The 26,573-nt window shown below is 33.3% G+C and overlaps 1 protein-coding gene across 1 annotated transcript in view; it reads left to right on the top strand.

The window, feature by feature from the left end:
* Positions 1-1,023: 1,023 nt before the first annotated feature.
* LOC108782099 (protein FAM102B) overlaps positions 1,024-26,573 on the top strand; it is a 64,475-nt gene continuing 38,925 nt past the window's right edge. Inside the window, exon 1 of the mRNA XM_018550268.1 lies at positions 1,024-1,217. Coding sequence (XP_018405770.1) covers positions 1,072-1,217 — 146 coding nt within the window. The 5' untranslated portion in view covers positions 1,024-1,071. The remainder of the gene's footprint in view (positions 1,218-26,573) is intronic.

Raw genomic sequence — 26,573 nt, forward strand, 5'->3', positions numbered from 1 at the left:
TCGTTAAAACTAAATGATAAATGCGATTGGTCAATCTTGCAAAGTTACTGGCATAATTAAGTTAGCCAGAGTTTGATGAAAATCGTCCTTAGTGCTGTACAATATAGGTATAATATTTTTAATTTCAATTTTGATAAAAGAATTTCTAATTATTTTTTTATATGTGAAATACTAAACTAAACAATTAATATTGTGTGAAATGCTGAGACTCAGTGTACACAATTTTTGCAATTACATGTGCTAATAATAGACGTCGATGAGGATTAATTGCATTTTAAATTCACTACATTTTTAATTAATTTTATCATGCGCATTATGCTTTGTTCTTTTTTTTCGCGCAACAAGTGAGTTGCGTCGACGTTTTCGTTTCCTTACCACGTAAACCGGTTACTTTCCCCTTATTTGCCTCGCATCGTTTCGTTACGTTCACACAAATAAAACGTTGAATTTTACTTGCAGTTCCAGACAATGAAAATGGTGAGCAAGTGCGCCAGCTGCATTTCTTCCTCCTGAATCTTGCTGCGACGTCGATGAACGTGGGAACGACAAGTTGCGTCGATGAAGCATCCGCGAGATCACGAAACCGTCGTCCGCCACTCATTCCTAAGACGTTCCTCTTCTGGGGGAGAATTCCCGGTGGCGGAAATCGCGCGGCATAATCCTCTCCTTCAGTTGTGGCAACGATCTCAATCGTGCGAATCGAAACGCTGAAGATTTTCAGGCAATTGGGCTTCGTTATCTCTTCCGGTCTATATTTTCCATAATTAAAACGTCGGGAATGACTTTCCCGCGCGGGCGCGAAACGTCAGTGAGACCGATGATGCGTAGAATCGCGAAGTGATAGTCGAAGAAACGCGAACGACCGGTTCCAGGAAGTTACGAAATCGGCCGTATGTATCGATCGGCCGGGATCACTCGCGATTGTTGAATCGAAGTCAAGGACGGTAGTGTCGCTGGAGGGGTCCGTACACTGTGTAGACTCGAAATTCCCGCTTGCCTTCGGGACTCGCTCGAGAACTTGCGCGTTACACGCAAACAGGATTCAAGGTGCGGTGTCCCGGCCTGAGTGAGATGGCCTTCATGATGAAAAAGAAAAAGTACAAATTCTCGGTGGAGGTCGACCTCGAGGAGCTCACGGCGGTGCCATTCGTCAGTGCCGTGCTTTTCGCCAAGCTGAGGCTTCTGGATGGCGGTTCCTTTGTTGATCATTCCACCAGGTGAGTGTTGCTATTCTGAAATATCGTTAATAGGGACAGCGAGTTGAAATTGATTTCACACTTTGATTTCCGTAGAGAAAAGTTAAAGGCAATGTTATTGAAAAGCATGTACCTATCGACAAACAAAAACGTTGTAACGTCTTATAAGTTAACGGAACAAATGAGCAACAAATAAAAATTAAGTTAGTTAAAATCAATTCTGCTCACTTTATTTCGCTAACTTATAAGACGTAACGTTATTGTTCTTACAAATTTATAATCAGGAAGGTTTTAATCGTATGACATGCGTTAAGTATCAGATTTTCCACAGTTCTTTTATTACGTAATAAGCCGAGTATGCACAAAAAAGATTTGGATTTTATTCAGAACGTAGAATTTTGTACTACCGCTTGCGAAATATTTCTCTCCGACATGTACCATCAATTTTAAGTGATTAGATCGCGATGAAATCGACTGAAACTTTGCTCCAGAAGCATTCGCGGCGCGCTTGTTACAGAGAAAGAGAGTTCGGTTGTATGCAAGAAGCGTATATTGTTCTGAGAAATCTTTGTATTCACGCGCGTTTAATAAGCAAGTAGCAAGAAGCGAAAATAATAGCAGAAAGTTAAAGTAGCGAGGCGATGAACAGTCACGCGAAACGTGCTGGCGTTGGGTAATTCGCAGAATGTTAGTATGAACATATATAAATATAAATTAATCTCGAATGCACGGATACAGATTATTTTAGTGAAAACAAACGTCAGATTTTTTTTATCTATGCGCGTCTGTTTCAAAATCCGAGTTTACCGGATTTACGTAACTTCACTGTATTGTCAAGTGCTGCAATTACAACAGTATCTACATCTGTATATAAATTATCTCACAGAGAAATACATGTGCTATATCTCAATGCACGTTCGTCGAATGAATGTATCATTTGGAATCGCTGACACGATTATTAACACAAGTCATACAATTATGTAATAAAAAAAGTTGTGAAAGGTTTAAATACAGAACGGTCATTATTTTTCAATTTAGAATGAAGCAGAGTAATTTGGACAGGTTAACAGAAACGTTGAAATTGTATAAAAGATTGAGGTCGCATTGTGTATTCAATCATATATACAAAACATATTTTATTGCAGCAGCAATAACGTATGTTTATATACTTACAATTAGTTGAATACATTATGCGACTTCAATCTTTTATGCAATTTTAAAATCTTTGTCAATTTATCTAAATTACCCGGTTTTACCCCTATTTTTAATTATTTTGCGAAATATGCCATTTTTTCAAATTTACTCCGAAAATATGATAGTCATGGGATAACGTTGTATTTCGAAAAATTTTATGTAAATCTTTTATTCATTAATAAAACTACGATAAAATATACGTTTGAATAATTTTACTGAGAAGTGTGTGGTAAAGATATTTAAAATGTATTAGTACCACAACTATTATATGATATTTTCATGATAAAATTTAAGAGAAAATATATTCTCTTTAATTTTGATAAAATTTATGAAAGTCAAAACTCCTTCTTATTAAGACATATATTCTTCTAAAATAGAAATATGTTTGTGGTAATTCGGATAATACATGTGTTTATCAGAAATTCGCGCGTTTCGTATAATCCGTTTCACTAGCAGCACATGCTGTTTCTCTAGCCTCATAAGACCGTGCTTAAGCGCCCTAAAGCTTGAACAGTCTTCGAGTTGGAGATTATCTAGAGCTGAGCTTCCGGCTTGGTTCAACGAAGTTTTAATGGTTCATCAGAAAAAGCAAACCGCGAGCCGCGCTAAATATAGGTCTCAACTATGGCAGGCTATTATACGCTCTCAAATTCCATACAGCCGTCTTGCGGCGTTCCGCCATAAGAGAATCCTAACGTGCGTGTTTCGCGTCATCATCGCCGAGAACAGTTTTCAGTTTTAGTTGAGCTTTTCTCTCGATTTGCTGAGGTTTTAATGAATAGCCTTGTGAGAGAGAGAAAGAGAGAGGAGAGAGAGAGAGGCGAGATAAAACATGATAAAAATTCCCAAGATTAGAAAAGATTAGAAAGTTAATTGCACGTGCTTATTCTACAACACCATTTTAAAATAGAATTTTTCGAAAATGCAGATTTCAAAAGAGAGTACATAAATCTCACAACAAAAATTTTAATTTTAATATGAGACTAATCCACAAACGCGTTCTGTAGATATGTTACGTCGAAATGATATACACATTCAATTTTGAACGTTTGAAACATTTTACGAAAATGCTAAAGTCACAAAATAAATACATTTTTTTTTAAACGTTTCACTCGCTTGCTATTTTTATAATTATAAATTTACGAATCCTTTCTACGTTGAAAACGATAAAATAATTTATTCGAATAACGAGTGAAATTAATTGATATCGATAAAAAAAAGACATCGGAAAGTTAACGGAACTCACACAATAATATACCGGATAACGAGGTGAAATAATGCATGTACCGAGAATTACATTCCCAAGTGCATAGAAACGTGACGTATTGTATTATTATATAGCGCAAAAATGTAAAGTTCACCGCGCCGGGTATAGTTGAAGTCTTTATTTCCGTCGAGTATATATCTATTTCTGGAAAGTCTTGAGTTCTATGGACAGCAATATAAATCTTGATAATCGTCATAATAGTTTTTCATGACAAAACTTCAACGCTATTTGCCACAAGAGAGAAACGATGTTTCTTCTAGATTAACGCTTGCTGACATAAACAAATGAATTAAATATTGAATACTGAACATTATATGTTGTAATTAATTATGATATTAATGATGCTTAAATTAATAATGCTCAAAATTTGCAGGATGTTATGCACGAGAAATATATTACTAAATTATTTTGCACTTGTATATCAATATAAAAATATATCGAAAATTGTATATTACTCCGTGAAATATTGAGCAATAAATCATTTCTACATAAAATGTATGTACTCAAAGTTTATACGGTGTATTCATAAAACATAATGTTAAATCGATGTTCAACGATTGATTAATTTTACTTTAATTGTTTACATTCGAAGCTTCGGTCTTAATCAAGGTCTTAACGGACTTCAATAAAATCTCACTCAATTATTATAATCCTTTTATAACGTATTACAGAATAGAATTATTACAATACACATGTTATGATGATCGATCGAATCTGTAAAAAAAACAGCATCTCGTTTCAATTTTTAAGTTGTGCGAACTAAAGGTGTGAAATTAACAGGTTTACAATTAGCATGTCCTTTTTTTCGTAGAACTCGCAACGTCGAATACAATAATCGAAAACTGTGGAGTCTAAAGAGAACTCGTGTTGTTTAACAAAACGATCTATTGTCTCACTAAGCGAGAGAGAACTAACACTGCGATGTTTGTATCCCGTGCGTTATGCGCGGTGTCATATGCTTTCTTCTCTCTTTCTCTCTCTCCCTCTCTCCTTCTAAGTAGAATAATGTTTCTATCTGTGTGTGCAAGTGCGTGCGGCATAAATTCTACCATTATTTATGTAAGCGTTTCTGCTTAACAACGCATTTCACCGCATGAAAGATAATGGTGAAACGTGTGTTGTGTATTTTTTTTCTCAGAAGTGGAATATCGAAGTGTTTCTTGTGTGTTACCGTCTCAAATTTCGAACAATATCCTTACTGGAAAGCAAACATAAATGTATAATGAAAATATATAAATAGATTCGCGCTGCATATTTTTCGTAGAAATGTTATTCCTTCACTTTTGAATCTATTTCTCCGTTTTCGAATATTTTATTTCTTTGCCACGTGATATATTTTTTTTCGTTCAAAGTAGAATAAGTCGATAAAAACTAGTCGCACAGAAATGATCCAACTCTATGACGTATACCAGTCACAATCGCGTGAAACTGCTTTTTAAAACCGTCGCTTTTATTTCGGATATCGACGTGTTCATGGAGAGGACGACTGTTACACTTGCATCAGAGTACAGCTCCCATGAAAGGCACTCCAGTCGTACTTCATTAGTATCGACTTCAAAAAAGAAAAAAAAGAGTTCCATTGCATGATAATAGCATTGTGCTCATTAATTGTCTAGTCGCTTTCTGTTTTGTCTAAATATATGTAGTCTTTCTTAAATTCCTCCTTTCTAATTTCTTCTCCACGTTAATTAAACCGCTAACGAACTGTGATATGGTATCCTAGCCATGAAGTGAAAGAAATGTTAGTATATTTTATTAACTCAATTAGAATCACATTCGGTGTCACATATAGATATATTTATTTGATTTAAAAAAAAAGTTGGATATCTATAATTCAATATGGTATACGTAATAGTTATTTCATTTATTCATTTCATTTATTATATAATAATGTTTTAATATCGGAAGATATTAAAAGTGATATTAACGAATAAAATTTTTAATTTTGTAAGTATCGATGTTTTAATTCCGTATTGGTGGTACAACATTATCATTTTTATCATTTGTAAGAAAGACCAAGTTTTTATGTCAGAACAATTCATACATGGTACATAAAATTTTATGTATATATAATAGTTTTGTAGGAATTATTGAATAAGCTTTTGGTTAATTGATTATCAAATATATATATATATAATTTTAGTAATTAATTAACGAAAGCTTATTTGAACCAATTCTGCAAATCTGTTTCGCTTGTGCCCTTAATCACTGTAATAATTATGCAAGTTAAGCAGATTGATCAGTTGTTTGCGCATCATTAATTCTCGTATTTCCGATACGCTTAGAAAACTTTAATTCAGTTTAATTCTGTCGATTTTCTGAACGATTTCTCCTATCGGATACTCGCGCTGTTTCAAAGTTTTCCTTGTATCGACAATGGCGTCGCGATACTTTGGAAACTATGTTGGAGATTTACATTTACAGCATTTAAACAATTCTTCTCATAGTTATTTTTATTTTCTTTAATTGTCTCACACTTTAAAAGTAATTCAGATTCAAGAAGTAATAATAAATTCTATTTGGAACGTATAGGCTTTTTTTTAAACCTGTTTCTGATTTTACTTATTGAAGGAAATACACAATATGGTATACAAAAGGCTGTGATAAAAAAGGGCATTTTTATTGCCTTTATAGTTTTATATAATTTTGTATAGAATGATTATATAAGTTCTTACAGAAAAACGTAGGCTGCTTTTCATTATTCACTACAAGTAGGTACTGAAATTTGTATATGTTTACGTATAATGTAGATTTTCAGTATTTACAGAGAATAACGGAATGTACCTATAGTTGAAAAAGGCAAAGCAAGGTCGTGACAAGGTTTCTGATAATTCTACACCAATCCATTAGTACGTTTATCGATTAGCTATAATAAGTATATGCTATTATACTGCGCATATAAGATAAATGCATCGTCTCTATGCGCTCGTCAAGGAAAAAAAAATTATCAATTAACGTGAATAGCTTGTATAACTGATTCTTTAATACAGGAACCTGGAAGAATCCGCTAATTTGAAAGTGTATAACAGGAGGAGATAATGAAAAATTTGATTAATTGCTCCAGTGCGAAAACGATTATTTAGCTATATCTTATAAGGAAAGAGACTTTTTTCTGATAAATTATGTTAATTACATGCGTATTATTACCGCATTAACCGTGATTTAATAATTGAATTATTAAGCATTACTGTGCTTGCTTACGAGACGCTCATTTAGTTGCTAATTGATTACATATTGCACTTCACTGCATTCTCAGTCATAACAAAGAATTACATAGTACGATACCGCATTGACCCACATTTCCGTCGCGCATTTAACACGCTAAGTATGACAGTCACAAATCTATGTAGGTATTCCACAGTTTCCGATACTCTGTTCAACTACGAAGATTATCGTTTACAATTAATTTTTTCAATTGTATACAATCGGAAGTATGCATTATTGCACGGAGATTTTATTTAACTAAGCTATATGAATGCGTAGTTAAATCTTATTATATAAGCAAATATTTCAAATTTTTCAATTAATAAAATTTTAATTTGCGCTTGAGCTATTAAAATATTTAAGTTTGACAATTAAAAAGTTTTTATGAAAGATAACGTCAAATCAGATTTCCATTAATGAAATATCGATCGTCAACTTCAAAGAAATGAATAGGAGGAATAGAATCTTCTGATATTTTGTATATGTATTGAGTATATACAAATATAAATTCTCATAAATTAATAGATATAGTTAACACGAGATATAGTTAGAATGTTATTTTTGTTTTTATTTCTTGGAAATTTGAATCACTGTTTATGATTCAGGAATGATTTATTAGTCTTCATCTATTATAAAATTAATAGATGAAATTACATAAAATTACCATAACATAGGGCGCAATCGTAAATTGAAACGATATCTCTAAAGATACACGATTACAACTACATTACAAATGAAAAAAAATAGTACCTATTCATTGTACATATTCATTGTTACAATAGATTCTAACAATTGTTTTATAACTCACATTATTCATTCTTCTATAAAATCTAAATTATTATGAGAATAAAATTATTTCGTTGAACCAATTTTAATAAATTTTGTATCAATACAATGAACATTTTTATTGTATTTGCGTATACTTTTGATTCAGTGTACGACATTTACTAATTAGGATACTTAATAAATAGCATCAATATTAAATAAAACACTGTGTCATGACGAGGAATAATAGCTGGCCTACGAAACCGGCAGCAATTAATTGACATTTGAAATCAAAATGACAAGTGGCGATAGAAACGGGGACAAAAGTAGGGTCGATGCTGCGATGGAGTTCCACATTGTACTTAAGACAGTCTATGCGATGAGGGCGTTCGCGTGTTAATTCATTGCGGGCTTTGTGCAGTGTTCCACTGCTTGCGTCTATAATGGAAAACTAAATTCAACGTGAATTTAGTTCAGCAAAAACTAATTTCCCTCGGTTTTTTTCGGCTCGAGAACTTGCCTTGTTCGTTAAAATAATGATTTGTTTACCGCAAAAAAATAAATTTAATTCATAAAATTGTTCTATTTCGCCCTATTTGCTGCGTAGTTATTTATGCATTTTGTTGTAACAGAGAGGGAAAAAAACGATTTTATATTTTGAAAAATTTCTTTAGAATGTAAAGAAATATATGAAAAATGATGAATAATTTTTTTAAGTACTAAAATATTTGCGTGAGTAACAGTTGTTATCTAATTGCTTGGATTTATTCTTTTTTATTCGTATAAAATATGAGGAAAATGGAGAAGTGCAGTAATACATAATAAATCTGTACGATAAAATAATATATTTAAATTGCGAAAAAATTAGTCTGAATATTTTACGATAACAGAGAATTTTTACTTCAAATTTTATTTCACGGTATAAAGGTTTCATCTAAATTACGTTTGTATAAAACAAATGACGTTGAATTGTACGTTGAACGACAGAACGGTAGACCGAGCTTTATAATCGGATCGAGATAAGTGCTTCAAGTTAGTAGTAACTACCTTGTCCGTCGTCCTTCCGTCAGCTGCGCCACTTTGAACCATGACCTTCTGCGAAATCGTCTCTCAGACCCTCCTATTCGGCTAACCTCGCAACGAAAATTCCACGCGACGATGCGGCGAATCTCCAAATTTACGGTCGACGAGAAATCGATAATGGTGGAACGCAGAGAATAGAGAGCGACGATGAGAAATTTTAGGCGCGTCTTTGTGTCCGATAAAAAGAAAAGAGCAATCTGTTTAATTTTCAAACTTATTCCATTACCGTTGCGGAAGAATGTTCTTAGCGAGCTTTGAATATTTTTTTTATTTTATCCGCAAATCTAGATAGTTGGCTGAGATAATTTTGCTCTCTTTTCTTCTTCTTTCTTCTAATTATACTACTTTCTCTAAAAGTCCGAATTGAATCAAACTTTTACGTGAGATAAAACGAGAAAGAAATATAAGAAGTGTCTTTATACGCTTAGGATTGTAATAATTTTTTTCGTGAAATGGGTATAAAACTAATATAAAACTTCAGATAAAAATCAAGTACTCCTCATATAATTTATAAGCATATTTTACGTATGAATATCACATAAAGAATAATTTTGCTGAAATATAAATTTTAATTAAATATAGATTTAAAAATAATTTTGTTGAAAATTCTATAAAGTTAGTACGTTTTATTAATATATAAAAAAAGTAATGGCGGTTCCAATAGCACTTTTCAGTTTTATAGCTTTATATATCAAGGCATATGTGTGTGAAGTTGATATCTCATCATATTGTAACGCAAATCCCATTTACACGCGGAATTGTTCTATAATTAATAGGTTTTAGAAATAGTTTTCATTTAATTGTAACAAAAAAAACATTTGAAAATTTAAAATGTTAACTTTCCATGCCATCTAAAAAAATTAATTTTTTAATCATGAAACTTAATAGTTTATTAAGAGTTCTATAATTTTTGATAAGTTCTAATAATAGTTCCGATATCTAAGTACTTTTAAATAATAATTATTTAATCCGAACGTTAGTACTTCATAAGAGTAAAGTAGGTACCGCATACCAGCCAGACTTTTTGGCATTTTCTGATAGTTCTATAATAGTTCCAACACTTCCTGAGAGTATTTCTTATTTGATGAGAATCATTTGATGAGAAAAAGATACCAGGACTCACGTTTAATAATTATTTAAAAATAATTATAAAAGCGGGAATTCTAAACAAAACATACCTACAGAAAGCGTTGGAACTATTGCGGAACTATCGGAAAATGTCAAAAAGTCGGCTGGAATTTTACTCGTGTTATGTGGTGCCAGCGCTCGGATTAAACAAAAAATTTGTTTGAAAAATCGTTAAAGGCCGGAATAAAACTCTTCAAAGTATATGTGTGTGTACAAATGGTTGGAAATATTAAAAACTGAGAATTATCGAAAACTGTAAAGAAAACGATCGGAACTGTCAGCACCTCATACTTTCCGTATAGATAAGATGCCAGCGTTCAGATTAAAAAATGGTTTAAACATATTTAAAAAGATCGGTACCTTCGATAGAATCTATAGAAAGCATTATTCAAACTATTGTAGAACTATCGAAAAATGCCAAAAAAATCGATTGGAACTAATCGTTGTGCATGGTATTTTACTCTTAATGAGATGCCAACTTCGATATTTATAAAATTTAATGATCAAAATTGATTTTTTTTTATTCTGAGGTGCCACGGGAAGTTAGCACTTCAAATTTTTCAATATTATTTTTTTTAGTTAAATTAACGGAACTGTTTCTAAACTTTAGTAGACACTGTAGGACTATTACGAGTGCAAATGGAGTTTGCGTTAAAACTTGTAGTACAAAAAGATAAGGTACGTGTCAATTTCATATTTTTTATACTAAAAATTTAAAAATAAAAATATGACGTGCTTTGCGAATGTAGCACGATATTTTTTCATTTTTGGTTGTTTAGTATGAAAAATGTGGAATTTTTTTTGTTTTTATAAGAAACTGTGAAATAATAAAAAATGCTTCTGAGAAACTATAATTTTTTTTATATCAATAGAATGTCGTGCTAACTTCATAAATCCTTTTATTAGACTATTAGAATAATTACCTAGGAATCTTAAGCATAATAAGCAATGCTATTATACGTTTTGATATTCTAGTAACTGATTTTAACTGCATAATTATTTTGATGATTCAACAAAATTATTTTTATGTCTGTATTTAATTAAATTTTTGGATACTTTAGTAAAATCCTTCTTTCCGTGTTTGATTACGAGATAAAAAAAATAAGATTTATAAGTCCAAGAATGTCTTTACGTTTTTCCCACAACGATCGTAACTAAAATATAAAATCAGCTTGGGTTTTTACGATCGTGTCCAACAGGGATTTTGATTCCCGTGGACCATTTACTTGCGAGAGCCGCGAAGAGATTTACGAGCGACGTACGGCCGATGGGTAGGGAAAAAGAAGGGAGAAAATTAGGAGGAGAATGGCGTGCGATGATAATGGACAATGTCCTGTCGTATATACGATGTCCCTGCGTGGAAGTGACCGACCGGCCGCGCTCGAGGACCTGACATCACTTCATATGTGATGATGAGGAAACGCCCGATTACAACGCGCTGCTCCGACAGCCGCGGCGAGCGTTACATTAATATTTCTGCGTGTACCAACGCGAACGATTATGTCGATGCACGCACGCGTGCGGAGGTGGGAGAGATGCATCGTGTTCCCGTGCACATATTTGCCGAAGGGACGGGAATTAAAAGGATCGTAGAAAGGGATTGACCGTGTCGCTGCCCCGTGTCTGACACGTTGTATCAATTGATCCGTTTACGTGTCATTGACACCTGTAATTTATTCCGATATCGCTTATTTCGGTAGACACTACCTTTGTGTACATGTCGTATATACAGTCAGATTATGTTTATCCATGATTTATTTCAAATATGTTTTAAAAGAACGTAATTTTGGCTTCATATTTTGTGCACAAAATGAATGTATTTTGGCGTCATAATTTATCATTTACGGTGAGAAAACAAGATTTTTTAAAAATGAAAAATATGAAAATTTGTAGCGCTTTTATGAACTTACAAATTAATATTTTTTTCATCACGCTGTTCTAAGCATTTTCCGCAGTATTAATATTTTCTATATTATATCGTGAGTTGGCAGAATCCACGAACGTGTTGCATATTTATGTCGATATTTTGTGTACATGCATTAAAGATAATAGTTGCCGTAGTTTGCCCTATAATCCATAATAATCCATTATAAGCGAATCGAGTGCAAACATGTTTGCTATTTACAATTGTCAGTTATGTGGTGTAACAGTATTTAGTAGATAACAATTATATTTTGCATTGCCGTTATATCTTTGTTTAAGAATAATAAAAATAATGTTTTCGTGTTTCTTCCTCAATATGATTGTTTTTAGAAATGTAATGTTATAATATATATCCATAAATAGATATTTGGTAATAAACACGTACCTACGTAATTAAAGAATTTCCTAGAAATATTAAAAACTCACAACTGTCATCTTATAAAATGCTTCAGCAAAAAGATGCAGCTTGAGAAAATAATAGTACAATCTCTATTGAATAATACTTTTTTAATGCATAATTGAATAAAATTAAAATATATTATGTGTGGTGGAAAAAGGTTATTGCCGCAGGATGTATAGTAGATTTCATTTACGATTATTTATCGCATTTCCTCTCTTGTGGTATCTTTTTTTTTATTAAGAATAATTTAACGATTGTACATTTTCTTGAGGATACCTTCAATTATGTAATATCAACGCGACTGCATTACTCACACAGTGCTACGGTGGGATCGATTCTTATTGACGATACGCAACCGAGGAAAAGCGAAAGTATCGTCGGTCAACGTTCGAATTATGAATAGGATTGCCGCTGGACGCAAGATAAATGTGCGTATAAAGTTATCAAGCGGAACCGCTCGTTATAAGAATCTTGGCTTCTCAATTATCGAGTGTGCATAATATGCGCGTGAGCCGTAAGGCTGTATTAGCTGCGGGATTATAAATTGCGAGATTATATCACACACGTAATATTCTGGCTTATAACTTTCGGTGACATCGATTTAATTATCATTATCGTGCGCGGTGTTAACGATGCTTAATATTGTCCTAATAAAGGGAAGTTGACAGAATTTAGGAGTAATTGGAAAATGCAGGAAAAACCAACTGCATGAATGTCGAAGACAATTGTGATTACTTTATTTGTGTAATTTCATATAATTCCTCCATACTTTCCGTTGAACGCGAGAAACAACTTTTATTTCCCGCAGCGATAATGCCGTTCTACTTTCTACGAAATGAAATGTGTCATTACCGATGTAAGGTTTAAGGTACCGAATTAATTCCGTGGAGAATCGCACAAATTCCCAATTTCTTTCGCCATGGTACGCGTCTTGATTGTGCGTACGATTGTTTCTCGTGCACTCTTCGAATGCACTCCTTGACCACTTACGGTGGCTTTCGCCTGCGCAAACTGGTAAGTAGTAACGGTAATTCATAAGTGGGCCGGCTCTCGTCCTCGTGAGCAGGGCCACCACTCCATTCTGCGTTCTCGTCGCGGTCATTTGATCGTAATAATCGTAATGCCCGATGCTATGCATAGTGTCGCCATTCACACGCGTATCGTCGCCACCAGGAAGTCACGCGCCGTGCATGTAAACGCAGAAACGGGAACTTTTTTGTGTGTGTGCGGGCGTTTCTTGCGCGCGCCTCGATACCCTTTATTTCCGGCAGAACGTCTGCCGAAGTCTTTGATGTTCGCATTCTTCGTAGGAAGCACGCGCTATCTTGTTCACGATAAATGGTAAGCTCATTATCCTTTACGGTAGAATACTCGCGCAGAATACTGATAACTTGACAGGAACTTTGCACACCGGGAATAAATCTTTGCTATACTTGACTCACGGTTTCTGAGACTTGTTATCTTTTGAGGAGTAATCTTCAAAGTTTCTGTTTTTCAAACATCATGTATAATTTTATCTTTATATTTTGTTGTTTAAAAAACAAGCATAAAAACGAATGCAGTAAATATAGAAAAAAGAGCAATATGACGACAAAGCTTAATATATAAATTGTAATTTATAAAATTGAATGAAATATTATGGAATGATATTTTAATTATAGTTTGTTTATTAAATTGATAATTATTGTCCATGAAACTAATTTGATTAAAATACAACGATAAATTTTGTACGTTAAAAGCTACAGACAAGCATTAATAATGAATGTAACTTAGCGCACGTAGTAAAAATGCTTCTTGCTGAAAAAGCAAGATTGCGAGTGTGCTTGAAGTTTTACTTCAACGCTAGCCAGGTGAAGACCGGAGAAGATCGAGGAGAAGAACACGTTCGGCCACTTCCCATTGATGGATACCTTCCGAAGAGATGGTGATCACATTCGATTTCTCCCGTTTTCACCAGGCCGTTTTTCGCCGTCGGATCTGCGAGTTAATCTGTCAGAAAACCCAAAACACGTTTATACATCCGACAATCGATTCGGACATTTCAATATCTGAATACCAGAAATCCCGTATTAGCGAGAGGCAGGGAACGTATCCAGAGAGATGTAACTGCGCTAGACATATATAACAGCATAAAAATTGCTCTTCTCCAACTTTTATTGCAGAAGTAACAATATATAGGATTCTATTAAAATAACAATACATTAACGAATGAATATAATTTTATATACAATTTTATAATTTAAATAAGAATTTTGAGCTTTTTTTTTGAGTTTCTGGTATTTTACAAAAGTACTATAAATATTTTTGTAAAAGCTAAAGTTCTATAACCTCGATAATCTTTTTCCTTTCATACGTATTTGCTTTACGGTACATTTTTCGAGTTCTAGACTACCGCAATATACTTCCCTCGGAAGTTCGATAGTTGAGGCTTTAGGTACTCGTACATCCCGATTTATTTTGCGTCGGTGCCAAATAAAAACACATTTCTCCAGGAAACGTCCACTTCCGTTTTTTCCCCATGGACCGTACAATTCAATTCGAATGTATAGGGAAAATCCGCGATTAACGGGAATAAATCGCTCTTTCGACCGTGTTCCCTTTCGCGATTTTTCAGTTGCGTTTTAATTTTATCGGACATGAGAAAAACTTCGCACGTGGTACAATTTTTTATTCTGCTACTCTTCTATTACTTTCCGTTTACCTCCGTTTCAACCTTCCGTTTACGTTCGTCTCTCGATTTTTCATGTAACGGTTCCCCCGATTTTCTTCGTCTTACGCTTTGTCACTTTCCGTGTGCTTTCGAGAGGACTGACAGACGGACTGCCGGAAGCGAAGTCGTTTCTTTCTTCCATGTGACTTCCTGCCCGATTGAATATTCCCAGCCACCGCCGATCGTTTACCTTTGAAAATTGTGACTGTGATGCGGAAGTAGAGCAGACGTCAATTTTCACAGCGGTTATTTCATTGGCTGTGTATCACACCCGTTACAGTAAGCCTCAACAATCGTTGAGAGGCGTTTTCCAGTAAATTAATTGTTTACCACTGAATCACGTTTAGAATATATTATATACCACTAAATTACTAGATCAACGAAAGGCGCAATTAAATATTTCAAAATCTGCGATAGAAGACAAGAGAAATGTTGACACTAACAATCAAAATACACCATCTGTTAAATTTATACAAATTATGTATTGTAAAAAATGTTTATAGTATAAAATATATGTCTATATTTATTTTTTACATTTGTGAAAATTTTTCTCCCAATTAATGATGAGCTAATTTATTTTGTACAATTATAATTCAAGATAAGGCATATTATTATATAGAATTATCTATACTTCACATACATATAAGCTCTGTCTTATGTTTTACTGAAAATACTACAAACAGTCCTTTCAAAGCAAACAAGCCTTTCAATTGAAAAGCTAGGTGTATTTGTACTTTAATTGAAATGTCCTCAATGCGTGCTCTTCGCTGAAGAACCATGATCCCAGACTTCTCTGAATATTCATTAGATCATTCAATCAGGACGTATCCTCCGACATCGTGGTTAGCCCAAAGCCTCTATTGTCTCACGAAGATTCGCATTGATGACTTGTAACGCGCGCGAGTGGGTTGTGATATCGAATCCTCGAAACTTAGTGGTTCAATGATCAGAGATTCGGGTGAGCGCAATGCGAACGGACGTTTCTGGGAGTTGAATTTCCCAGGACCCTGTTAATTCTCGTATGTTCGAGTTCCCGTGAATTCCGAGAGCTGTTTGTAATGTATCTAGTCTAAAGATTATCGCTTGTTTAACTGACAATGACCGAGAATAAGGATCGTTTCCCATCAAAATCCCGAGCAAAAATTCCCGGGAAAAAAATCGATTTCGAACCTTTATAGGACCGAAACAGGAAGCTCGCGCTTGAAGGAGCGAGCCAGTTTTCCGAAAAAGTCGCGCGTTTGACATTGCTATTTCCTTTCGCGTGAGATATTTTTCGAGCGATATTTTGTAATGGTAGCGAGATCATTATCTTCCTTCTATCGAACTTCGCTGAAACTTCGAATTAAAACGTCAATCGTGCTTGCAGTCGAAGCGAGTAGTGACAAAGAGACAACTTCCATTTTTTGGCGGCATCATTAGTCAGAGAGCAGAGAGCAAAGCAGAAACAGAAAGTTTGAGAATAAAGAGAACAAGAAGATAAATCGATGAGTTTACCATAGTACCAATGGAGTATTAAAGCCAGGATCTTCCGTCGAATGATAATCCGGATTGCCGGCATCGATTGCACGAGCCGGTGTTTCCGCCTTCCATTGACCTTGAATGCCACGCAAATTTGCTAAATATGTCTCTCTCGCTCCGAGATAAATGGCTGGTACGGGTAGAGGAAATATATTGGGAAAAATAAGAATTATTCGTTGATGCCGCGGAATTAATTGGGACAGATATGGTAAATGCCCTTTTTTGTCACAAATTAGGTATTAGAGCTCCACTGTTTTTGTAGTCCTACACACAAAATAATGTATAGTAAAAAATTATAATATATATTCCCTTTGTTTAAAATCGAAAACACGTTAATTGAAATATAATTACTTTAATTACATTTTAATTAAATTTGAATAGAACCATGTGAATTTCGCTGTTTTCTAATTTTTTTTTAATCGATGCGTAAACGGCACTTCCGTGTTGAGCTTCTGTAACTTTTAAAAGCTCTATAAACTAGACAACGTTGGCAAATAGTAAAACAGCAGTTAACATCCAAAGAGTGGAAGTAAACTTGAAAACAGGGAATGTAAAGTATGTGTATAGTCAGAGTAATGGTCTAGTTTATTTCTAATAGCACTTTACATTCGTGAAATGCGCTTTATACTGCATATATGATTTACTTTATTATATTTACCCTCTTAAAAATGTAAAATAAAATGATATCTATTTAACTACTATACACATCTTATCGATACATATATGTTAAGCCTGTATCACACTGCACTTTGGAGAATGAGGATTGTAAATTGAAGAATTAGAATTAATTAATTAAACAGATAATTTTAATCCGTTTTATTCTAATTAATTGATTAAGTTCTAACTTTTGATTCGCAATCCTTAACCTCTTTAATTCATAATTTGACACGTACTTAAACCATTATCTATGAGATCATGAAACATTCAGATAACACGCTTTTATTACTAAAATATTCAGTTGTTAGTATAAATTGAAGGTAATCAAACAAATCTTTATATCCTAAATATTCATATATGTAATTTAATGTGAAGCTATTGTATCGCATTTATTTATTAATATTATTAGGTCACTGATGACTATAAATTATGAGACACAATATTAAGAATATATAATAGGTGTATAATGTTGTGTTTCCACTAAAATTTCATGTTCTTACCATATATCGCATTTATAAATGCATACCCGAGTATATGATCTTTTGATTTTTATTCTAACGTTTAAATTAAATTTGACGATCGATCAAGTGTCGATTTAATTAGCCCTTGACCTCCTGATCTCCTCACCTCTCTATCTTGAACTGTCCTTGAGACCGTAGCGTAAGCTACAAATCATACTTTTTATTCCGAATCAGAAACTACACTTGTGTGGACTCAACCGTACGTTTTATATCACAGCAAAAAGGCGCAATAGCATCCCCGCTGGCGAAATTACGGGTTCTCTCGAGGTCGCACTGAATTTTATTTGCAGCGGTTGCTTCTTAACTTTATTGCTTCTTAACTGCAGTCGCTCCGGTGGTTTTGTTTGAATTTAGAATAGCGAAGAAGAAGAAATGTTTTTTATGTAGTCGAATTATGCCGACGGGCTCGATTTATGGACCATGTAGATTTCTTTCAGTATTGATTAATTAGACTTAGCTAATCTTTCTTCAGATTATCTTGAAACGTTAATGATATATTTCATCGTAAAACATAAAGCTTCAATTGCTGCTTCGATATGATAAGGTTAATGAAAAACGATAGGAAAAAATGCCTTGATACAACAGTTTGCGGATTAAAACGAATGGTCTGTATTATACATAGTCGCAAATACATTATAAAAAAAGTGGAAATATACTAAAAAGTTTGTAAACAAGAAATTATATTACAATTAATCGATTTTTTTATTTTTTAAATTATATTGTACATATTGTGTATCAAAGGTGTGTAGACTACAAGCATGAAGAGAAAATTTCCAAAACTGCTTCGATATCATCTTAATATCATATCGAATCAAAATATTTCATTTGAACGATATTGGCAAAACATCAGAGAGCCAGTTGCTGGAACATATTCTTCAATACGACATTTATTCAACCTTGGCCGATACTTCCATCCAGATGCGGCCTTGAAATACTGTTGGGAACACGTGCAACATGAACTCTCTTTGAGAATTCGCATTGGAATAAAAATCCATTGATAAAGTTTACTTATAAAGTTTCAATCGTATATAACTTGAGAAAAAATAGCGATTATCACGATTATCACGTTTTATCGCATACGTATAGCGTTATCGTTTTTTGCAAGAAAGGTCGTACTAAGAGAATTGTCGCGACGCGTATGTGACGTAAAAGTGAAACAGCTGTTAAAATAAAACGATAAAATATAGTCGATTTAATAAATAGTCATTAATAAATGGAATAAATGTTTTTAAAATATATAATTCGTATTATATATTTTTTATACAATAAGTAAATCGATATTAATTTTATCCTTAAAAATTAATGTTACTTATATAGAAATAAACTTATCTCCGTATAATTAATATGAAATAATCACATATACATGGATTATCAAATGTAGAGAAACATATGTTGTTTAATAAAATTAGAAATTGTTAAAATCTATTTAATCTTTGTTCAGAAAAACTGCGAGGATTGTCCAACAGATTTACCCGTACAATATAATTATTAAGAGAGTAATATAAGAAAGTAATATCTCTTTCGATTTTGCTATCATAAATCTTTTAGGTGTTTCATAATTTTATCATATTACAGTCATTTATTTTATTATTGAATTGTGGATAACTTTAGAGAAGACTACTTTCTCCTTGTGTTATTTTTATACGATTTCTATAAAAATTTCCTTTTGCGATGCACAAAATTGAGATCATGCGTGTATAATAATGATAAATTGCCTCAACTATATATTGAAATGACGTAAATTGTTAACAGGTTTTTTTTATGTAACAATAACACTTGCACTCTGATTGACAAATGAATTTCGATTTCATAAATCGACATGCTAAAATCAATGCTCAATCTTCATTTCAATTTTATCAAAGCAAATGATGTTTCACACAACGTTGGTTGCACCATCTCTAAAAAATATAAAAGAAACAGGTTATTTATATTCCATGTGTTTCTGCATCCGCGCGTCTGTTTTTATTAATTCTGGAGCGTCTTGGCGATATTTTATTCGGAAAAAGTGGCGATTTGTCGTCCCGAAGTGTATAGTGCGGGTGGCATTTTGCCTTCTTCGAGAGCGGCTCTCACGCTAGGCATTGTTTGTCGGCAGTCTCGAGCGACTTATTGATTACTTGACCGTATATATGCATACACACGTAAGCACGCATACACACTTAAGCTCTCGCCTTCACGTGCTCGTTGTGCACGCGCGCAGACACGACATCCCGATACAATCGTTTTTAACTTATCTGACGATCGATAATTGACTACATGATTATTGAGACTCACGTACGAGGACAATTTTAACTAGTACCTACTTTTGCGTGTTAGCGATCCGAATTTTATACAAATCACGCGAAATAACGAATTCCAATTTTGGATAATCACATAAATTGCTATATTCTCTTTTTTAACTTTATATTAATATACTTTATTATGCATTAATAATTATTTTCATGTATTCCGTTTTCTATATTTTATATATAATATATTTTAAAATATATAAATACTAGTAATTGTTTACATATACGTGCATTTTATATTTTGCATTCTTAAATATGATGTATTATATTTGTAGCTTATTGGGTTTAAGTCTTTTCTTTTAACTTGGGCTAGGATTCAACAAGTATTCGTGCTACTTGAGCCAAACTCGTAGTGTGTTAACAATGTTTTCTTTATCTTCGGGCTCTTTTGGCGCCGCGGGAGTATAACAGCTGGTAAATGTCAGTCGTATAACGATGCGACCGCTTCATCGGATGTAAACCATATGTTTGTCTTCCCTTTTACCGTCTTAGTCACGTAATATTTATCGTGGGGATGCTCACATAGTATTTCACATTTCTTTTCCCATGGGGACATTTTGATGCTTTTGCGTGGTGACAAAAAGGACTTTTTACACGAAAGTGTTTTGCTGACATCGAGGAAAGCGTTGGTTTGACATATAGTTCCTAGGGGAATGTGTTAATATACAATGGTAACTCGGTCTTCGTGACTAAAGTTAAATGTGGAATAAGAAGTAAGAATTTTTAACGGGCTTTCACGATGTGGTGGGTTCAAATAATAAGAAAGTTTAGATGTGAAGCATAGTTTATTATAATTTTAATGCAATTTTAGATGCCTATGTGCATAAAAGTTTAAAAAAAAAAGATATAATTGCGTTAGAGGGGTATGTTAAGTTAGCACCCCAACTATAGTACTCAGGAGTTCTGATTAGAATTCCCACTTCCTTTTGACGAGACGAAGAGTTCCCTATAGTTAATAACAAGAGTTCCGCTCAATAAACATTTTTTTTACATTTTTTAAAAATGGTGTGCTAATTTTTTATCGAATTTCGAGGTGGAATAGTTCTGAGCGGCTCAATAGCTTCAATTTGCGATTGCCTAGAGTTCCTGATATGTAAAAAAAATTTTCGAATATTAAAAAAAAAATTAAAAATTTTTGAAAAATTAATTTTTAGATACAATAGTTCTGATGAAAATTTCTGCTTCTTTTTGACGATACGAAGAGTTCTCTATGATTTTTAATGACATATGCGCTTAATAATCATTTTTTAATAATTTTTTAAAAATGGAGTGCTAACTTTTTAACGAAACTCAAGGTCGCATAGTTCTGATCAACTTAACAGAAGTATTTTGTGAATACCTAGAGTTCTTGATACATAAAAAACATTTTTGAAGAATAATAAAGTTTAAAAAAAAGCAGAAATCTTTGAAAATTTTTTTGAGAGTACCGAGTAGTTCTGAGTTGCGTTTCTTATAGTACGAACTCGACGAGTTCTATCGAAAACTGTAAGGTTGAAAAGCGATTGGACCAACGGTTTGTAAGATACAGCGACATTTGTTGAATTTGTAAGATCATACAATTTTTAAATAAGTATATCTCAGAAACCGTTGGTCCAATCGCTTTGAGCCCTGATACTTTTCGACAGAACTCGACTGTCGAAAAGTATCAGGGCTCAAAGCGATTGGACCAATGGTTTCCGAGATATACCCTAAAAATTGTTGATCTTCTGACAAATGTCGCTGTATCTTGCAAATCGTTGGTCCAATCGCTTTTTCACCTTACAGTTTTCGATAGAACTCGTCGAGAACTACAAGAAACGCTACTCAGAACTACTCGGTACTCTCAAAAAATTTTCCAACGTGGGACTTAAGAAAAAAATTTGAAGTCAAAATTTTTTGGGAGTACCGAGTAGTTCTGATCGGAGTTCTGGACAGTTCTCGACGAGTTCTGTCGAAAAGTATCAGGGCTCAAAGCGATTGGATCAATGGTTTCCGAGATATACTCTAAAAATTGTTAATCTTCTGACAAATGTCGCTGTATCTTGCAAACCGTTGGTCCAATCGCTTTTTCATCTTTCAGTTTTCGATAGAACTCGTCGAGAACTATAAGAAAAACGCTACTCAGAACTACTCGGTATTCTCAAAAAAATTTTCAAAGGTTTCTACTATTTTTTTTTAAACTTTATTATTCTTCAAAAATGTTTTTTATGTATCAAGAACTCTAGATATTCGCAAAATACTTCTGTTAAGCTGATCAGAACTATGCGACCTTGAATTTCGTTAAAAAGTTAGCACCCCATTTTTAAAAAATTATTAAAGAATGATTATTAAGCGCATATGTCATTAAAAATCATAGAGAACTCTTCGTATCGTCAAAAAGAAGCAGGAATTATCATCAGAACTATTGTATCTAAAAATTAATTTTTCAAAAATTTTTTAATTTTTTTTTAATATTAGAAAATTTTTTTTACGTATCAGGAACTCTAGGCAATCACAAATTGAAGTTATTAAGCCGCTCAGAACTATTCCACCTCGAAATTCGATAAAAAGTTAGCACCCCATTTTTGAAAAATGTAAAAAAAATGTTTATTGAGCGGAACTCTTGTTATTGACTATAGGGAACTCTTCGTCTCGTCAAAAGGAAGTGGGAACTCTAATCAGAACTCCTGAGTACTATAGTTGGGGTGCTAACTTAACATACCCGCGTTAGAGAAACACATTGTTAATTAATACCAGTTTTGATCGAATATCTGATCTGAAATTTTCCTGTTTTTATATCTTTTATTTTTGTAAACTTGTTTGCTTTAAACAAAAGTGGCTTTTTATTTGATCTCGTAAATGAGAAAATGAAAGAATGTGTTTATTTTGTGTTATATTATTGGCTCATAAATTTTGCTAAACGCAGTTAAAAATAACGCCGACAAGGTTATCGTAGAGTATCTTCGGATGTATGTAAAAAACAGAAACCTTTTCGTGGCTGCACTTGTTGCACTTTGCTGTCAGCATTGTAACGACTAGTCACGCTATCAACGCGTGGACGAATGTTTGTGCGTCAATTTATTGATTTTGCGATGATCTCTAACGTGCAGTAAGCATGTCAGTGAAAACTCCGTATATCGAACATTAAATTACTGTTTATTATCGTCAGGTACGCCGTCGCAATATAAATTTCTAATTACGCTCTATCTCCATTATTTTCCTATCTTGTTAACACATCGCAATAGAAAAATGGTTAAGAGAAAATATTTGAAAAAATGATATTTTTTCAAAATTGTCTTTTAATAAATATGTTGCATATCTTAAGTGCAATTAACGAAATATACATGCATTTGAGGGAAGATTACAGAAACATAAGAATTATTTTAACAATTAGCATGCTTTTTAGATAATTGATTATTGTTCTTCGATTATTTGACCCTTCATCGATACGACCTTGGTCGTCATTGTCTTGTGTTTCTTAATACGTAAGATCTCTACTCAGCATTTTATGTCATAACAATCATCTTGGGAATTAGTATGTATTATTCTTCCATTCGATAGAGCGTGCATTTGAGTCACGCATAGTAGGATAATTACTAGCGGTAAAATATATTGTACGTCATATTACAAAATTTAACAACGAAGTTTTTAACTCCAGTTAAAACTATTTTTTTAGACTTAACAGTAATTTATGCAAGCTCATATATCTACTTTGGTTTAAAATAAAAATCTCATTATCATATTTATATGCACAGGTGATTTACGTTAAATATAGACAGAAAATATTTTATTAGTTTGTTCATGAAATATGTGTAATCTCTATTTGAATAACGTTAATATGTTTTTACGAATAAATAAACATTAAATAAAGAAAAAGATAATTTATATTTTTTAAATCTTGTATTAACTTCCATAAGAAATAAAATTAATTTTTTCGCACCATATATACGTCATAAAAAAAATGAAAGGATGTCTTACTTGTTTTGTGATCCCACAATTATATTCAAAATAAGTAGGTACTGAGATATCAATCTTTGTTAAGCTTATCTGTAACGACAAGTCGTGGTACACTGCTTCTGAGAAGGACGTCGTTTTTCTATGGTACAAGTGAAAAATGAAATCCTTTAAAATAACCAAAGAAACAAACGGCATAGATCCGTGTTCTTTTTTTTTTACGCTACTACAAAAAAATCAGATTAAACGCAACGAGCGAGTTTATTTAATCCTTTTTACGACTTATTTTTATAACTTACAATACATTATACGGATTATGTCTCTCATAAATACTTATAAAATAAAATCATAAAATATTTTATCAATTTGTTTACTTTGTGGAACACGTGTAACCCGTTCAGCGCAAAAGGATTGTGACTAATATATTGCGGTATTTATTTATATCAAAAGCATTTGTAAAAATTGATACAGTATGACGAACACGAATATTCCGTAAACATTAACAGATTGAAAAAAAGGGAATATTGAATTTTTTAATTATTGCGCGCGCTATGTAACTGCGTGGTATTTAAACAATTCATGTATTTTTCAAAACAATTTGTTGTTTTATCACAAACTATTCAGAATTTTCCTTTGACACACTCAGAATTAGGCCGTCTATGCACACGAAAAACATGTTCGTCGCTGTTGCTATTTTACAACATACAAGTCAACTTACTCATTCATTCGCGAATTATAAATGTAAAGCTTTGGTTTGAAATGTCAAAATTTACATAAATATTCAATTCATATATTCCATCAAGATTATTTGTTGGTCATCACAAAAACAGGGTATTTTGATTGGAGATTGTGGCAGATCCGAATCTTTCTTTGTACAGGAAACCAGAGGAATCTGCGAGACGATTTAAAGAGTGAAAAAAAGCGTTCAAGAGATCCAAATGTGTTTCCCATCCGTTTCTCCCATGTGTCAATTACGCAAGTCTTGTTCAGAAGAAAGTATCTTGATATAATTGCCGCGTGACGCAGATCCCGTCGAGTCGAGTTTCGCTCTGATCGACCTTTCGTAATAATCCGTTACACGTAATACATTTGTCGTAATCATGCAAATTTTGAGATCGAGTTTTTTTTCCTCTCCTTTCTTTTTCGCGTAATAACGCGGCCTTTCGCTCGCTTTCGCGATAAAAATATAAGTTGCGAGGGCGGCGGCGCAAATGTGTATATTTCCTGTATATAATATATCGCAAAACACGTGTTTATTGTCGTTATTCATTTCACGCTTGCCAACGGCACGCGATTTATCTTGTGAATCCGTCGGAATTGAAATAGTAATCTCGAAGACTTCTGGAGAAAATGTCGATTGTCGTATAGTTTTTTTTTTATCTGATTATCTCAGTCGACAGAGATGTGGGAGTTATAACAAACAGCAGGTCGGTGAGCTACGTGCTATGGATACACGTAAATTGTCTAATCGCGACAGTCTGACAGGGGAACTGTAACAATTGACGCAGAGAGAAGTACATATTTCTATATGTATATACATATAGAGATCCATAGAGAGAAGAGTGTAGTTATCGATATTACGTTATTACATCCATCGTGTTACATCGTCATTTTAGCTCTCATACATTACGTAAATTATAGTCGAATTAGCTAATTGGTCGCCGGATAGGAAACTAGAATAATTTGATATTACTAAATTCTCTGAACAGTTCCACAGACTTTCACGAAATTCGACATAATAAAATAGAACCGTTATTTATCGTAACATTTTCCAGAGGGAGAAATAAAATTTCAGAAAATGTATCGCGATTGTAGTTGATAAAGATGCAATTTATTTGTCTTAACATGTATTAACGTAATTGTTATGCTGCATTACACACGGTATTTTACGAGTGGTTGAAAACACAAAGTATCCAGTCATTTTTTTCCACATCGTTAACGTCAATCGTCATTTGGAAAGTTCAAAGTCCAGTCTCATAGCGCTGTGCAATTTACGGGAATATCATGATCATGCATTTTACATTTGACACCTTTATATGGAGTTTCTCTTCTTCCCATAGTAATTAGCGTAATGCCAACGAGAAAGACTACGACCGTCAAATACACGGTCGAAAGCGCGATGTCACGCTTTTATAAATTGGTCTCACTTTTCCCGTGCACAATTCACACTATTAATCCAACCAAAGAAAAACATTCGATAAAAATTAGATAAGCGGTTAAACAACGGTGCGCATTTCGCGCTTTTTAATTAGCACGGATTTGATTTCACCGCAGTGCACCGTCATAGTGCGCGGTCTTCCTGACAAAGAAAAACCGCAAACTGCGATATTTAATTATCGCAGCATGTTTTGTGCTCCCTACGTTGTTATTACTTATAGTCTCATTTCACGCACTTTTACACTTTGCAATGTCTAATTTCCACTGAAACGTCCAAGGAGAGACTCAGCGCAGCAAACTCTGCAAATATCTTCACAATAACGTCTTTGGTTTGACTGTTTTTTTTTTTTTTCCATGGAAATATTTTATTAATGGTAGTCTGAAATGAGATATTTTCTTATGTACACTTTGATCTTTATCTCATCGCTTATAATGTTTCGCAGAAGTAAGAATTAATATAGGTACGCTGTTAAAGCAACGTATCTGACACGCTTCATCCGATCTTTATTTTATTTACGCAACTCCGTAAGTTGAGAAATTTTGCTCTTTTTTTTTTTTTTAGACGTCAATTACGGAGAAAAACGGTTGAGTAATTTTTAATCTCTTATATATAAGACGTAAAAATATTCTGGCTATTTTTACCGAATATA

This window comes from Cyphomyrmex costatus, unplaced genomic scaffold (genome assembly GCF_001594065.2).
Source record: "Cyphomyrmex costatus isolate MS0001 unplaced genomic scaffold, Ccosl1.0 scaffold123, whole genome shotgun sequence".
NCBI lineage: Eukaryota > Metazoa > Arthropoda > Insecta > Hymenoptera > Formicidae > Cyphomyrmex > Cyphomyrmex costatus.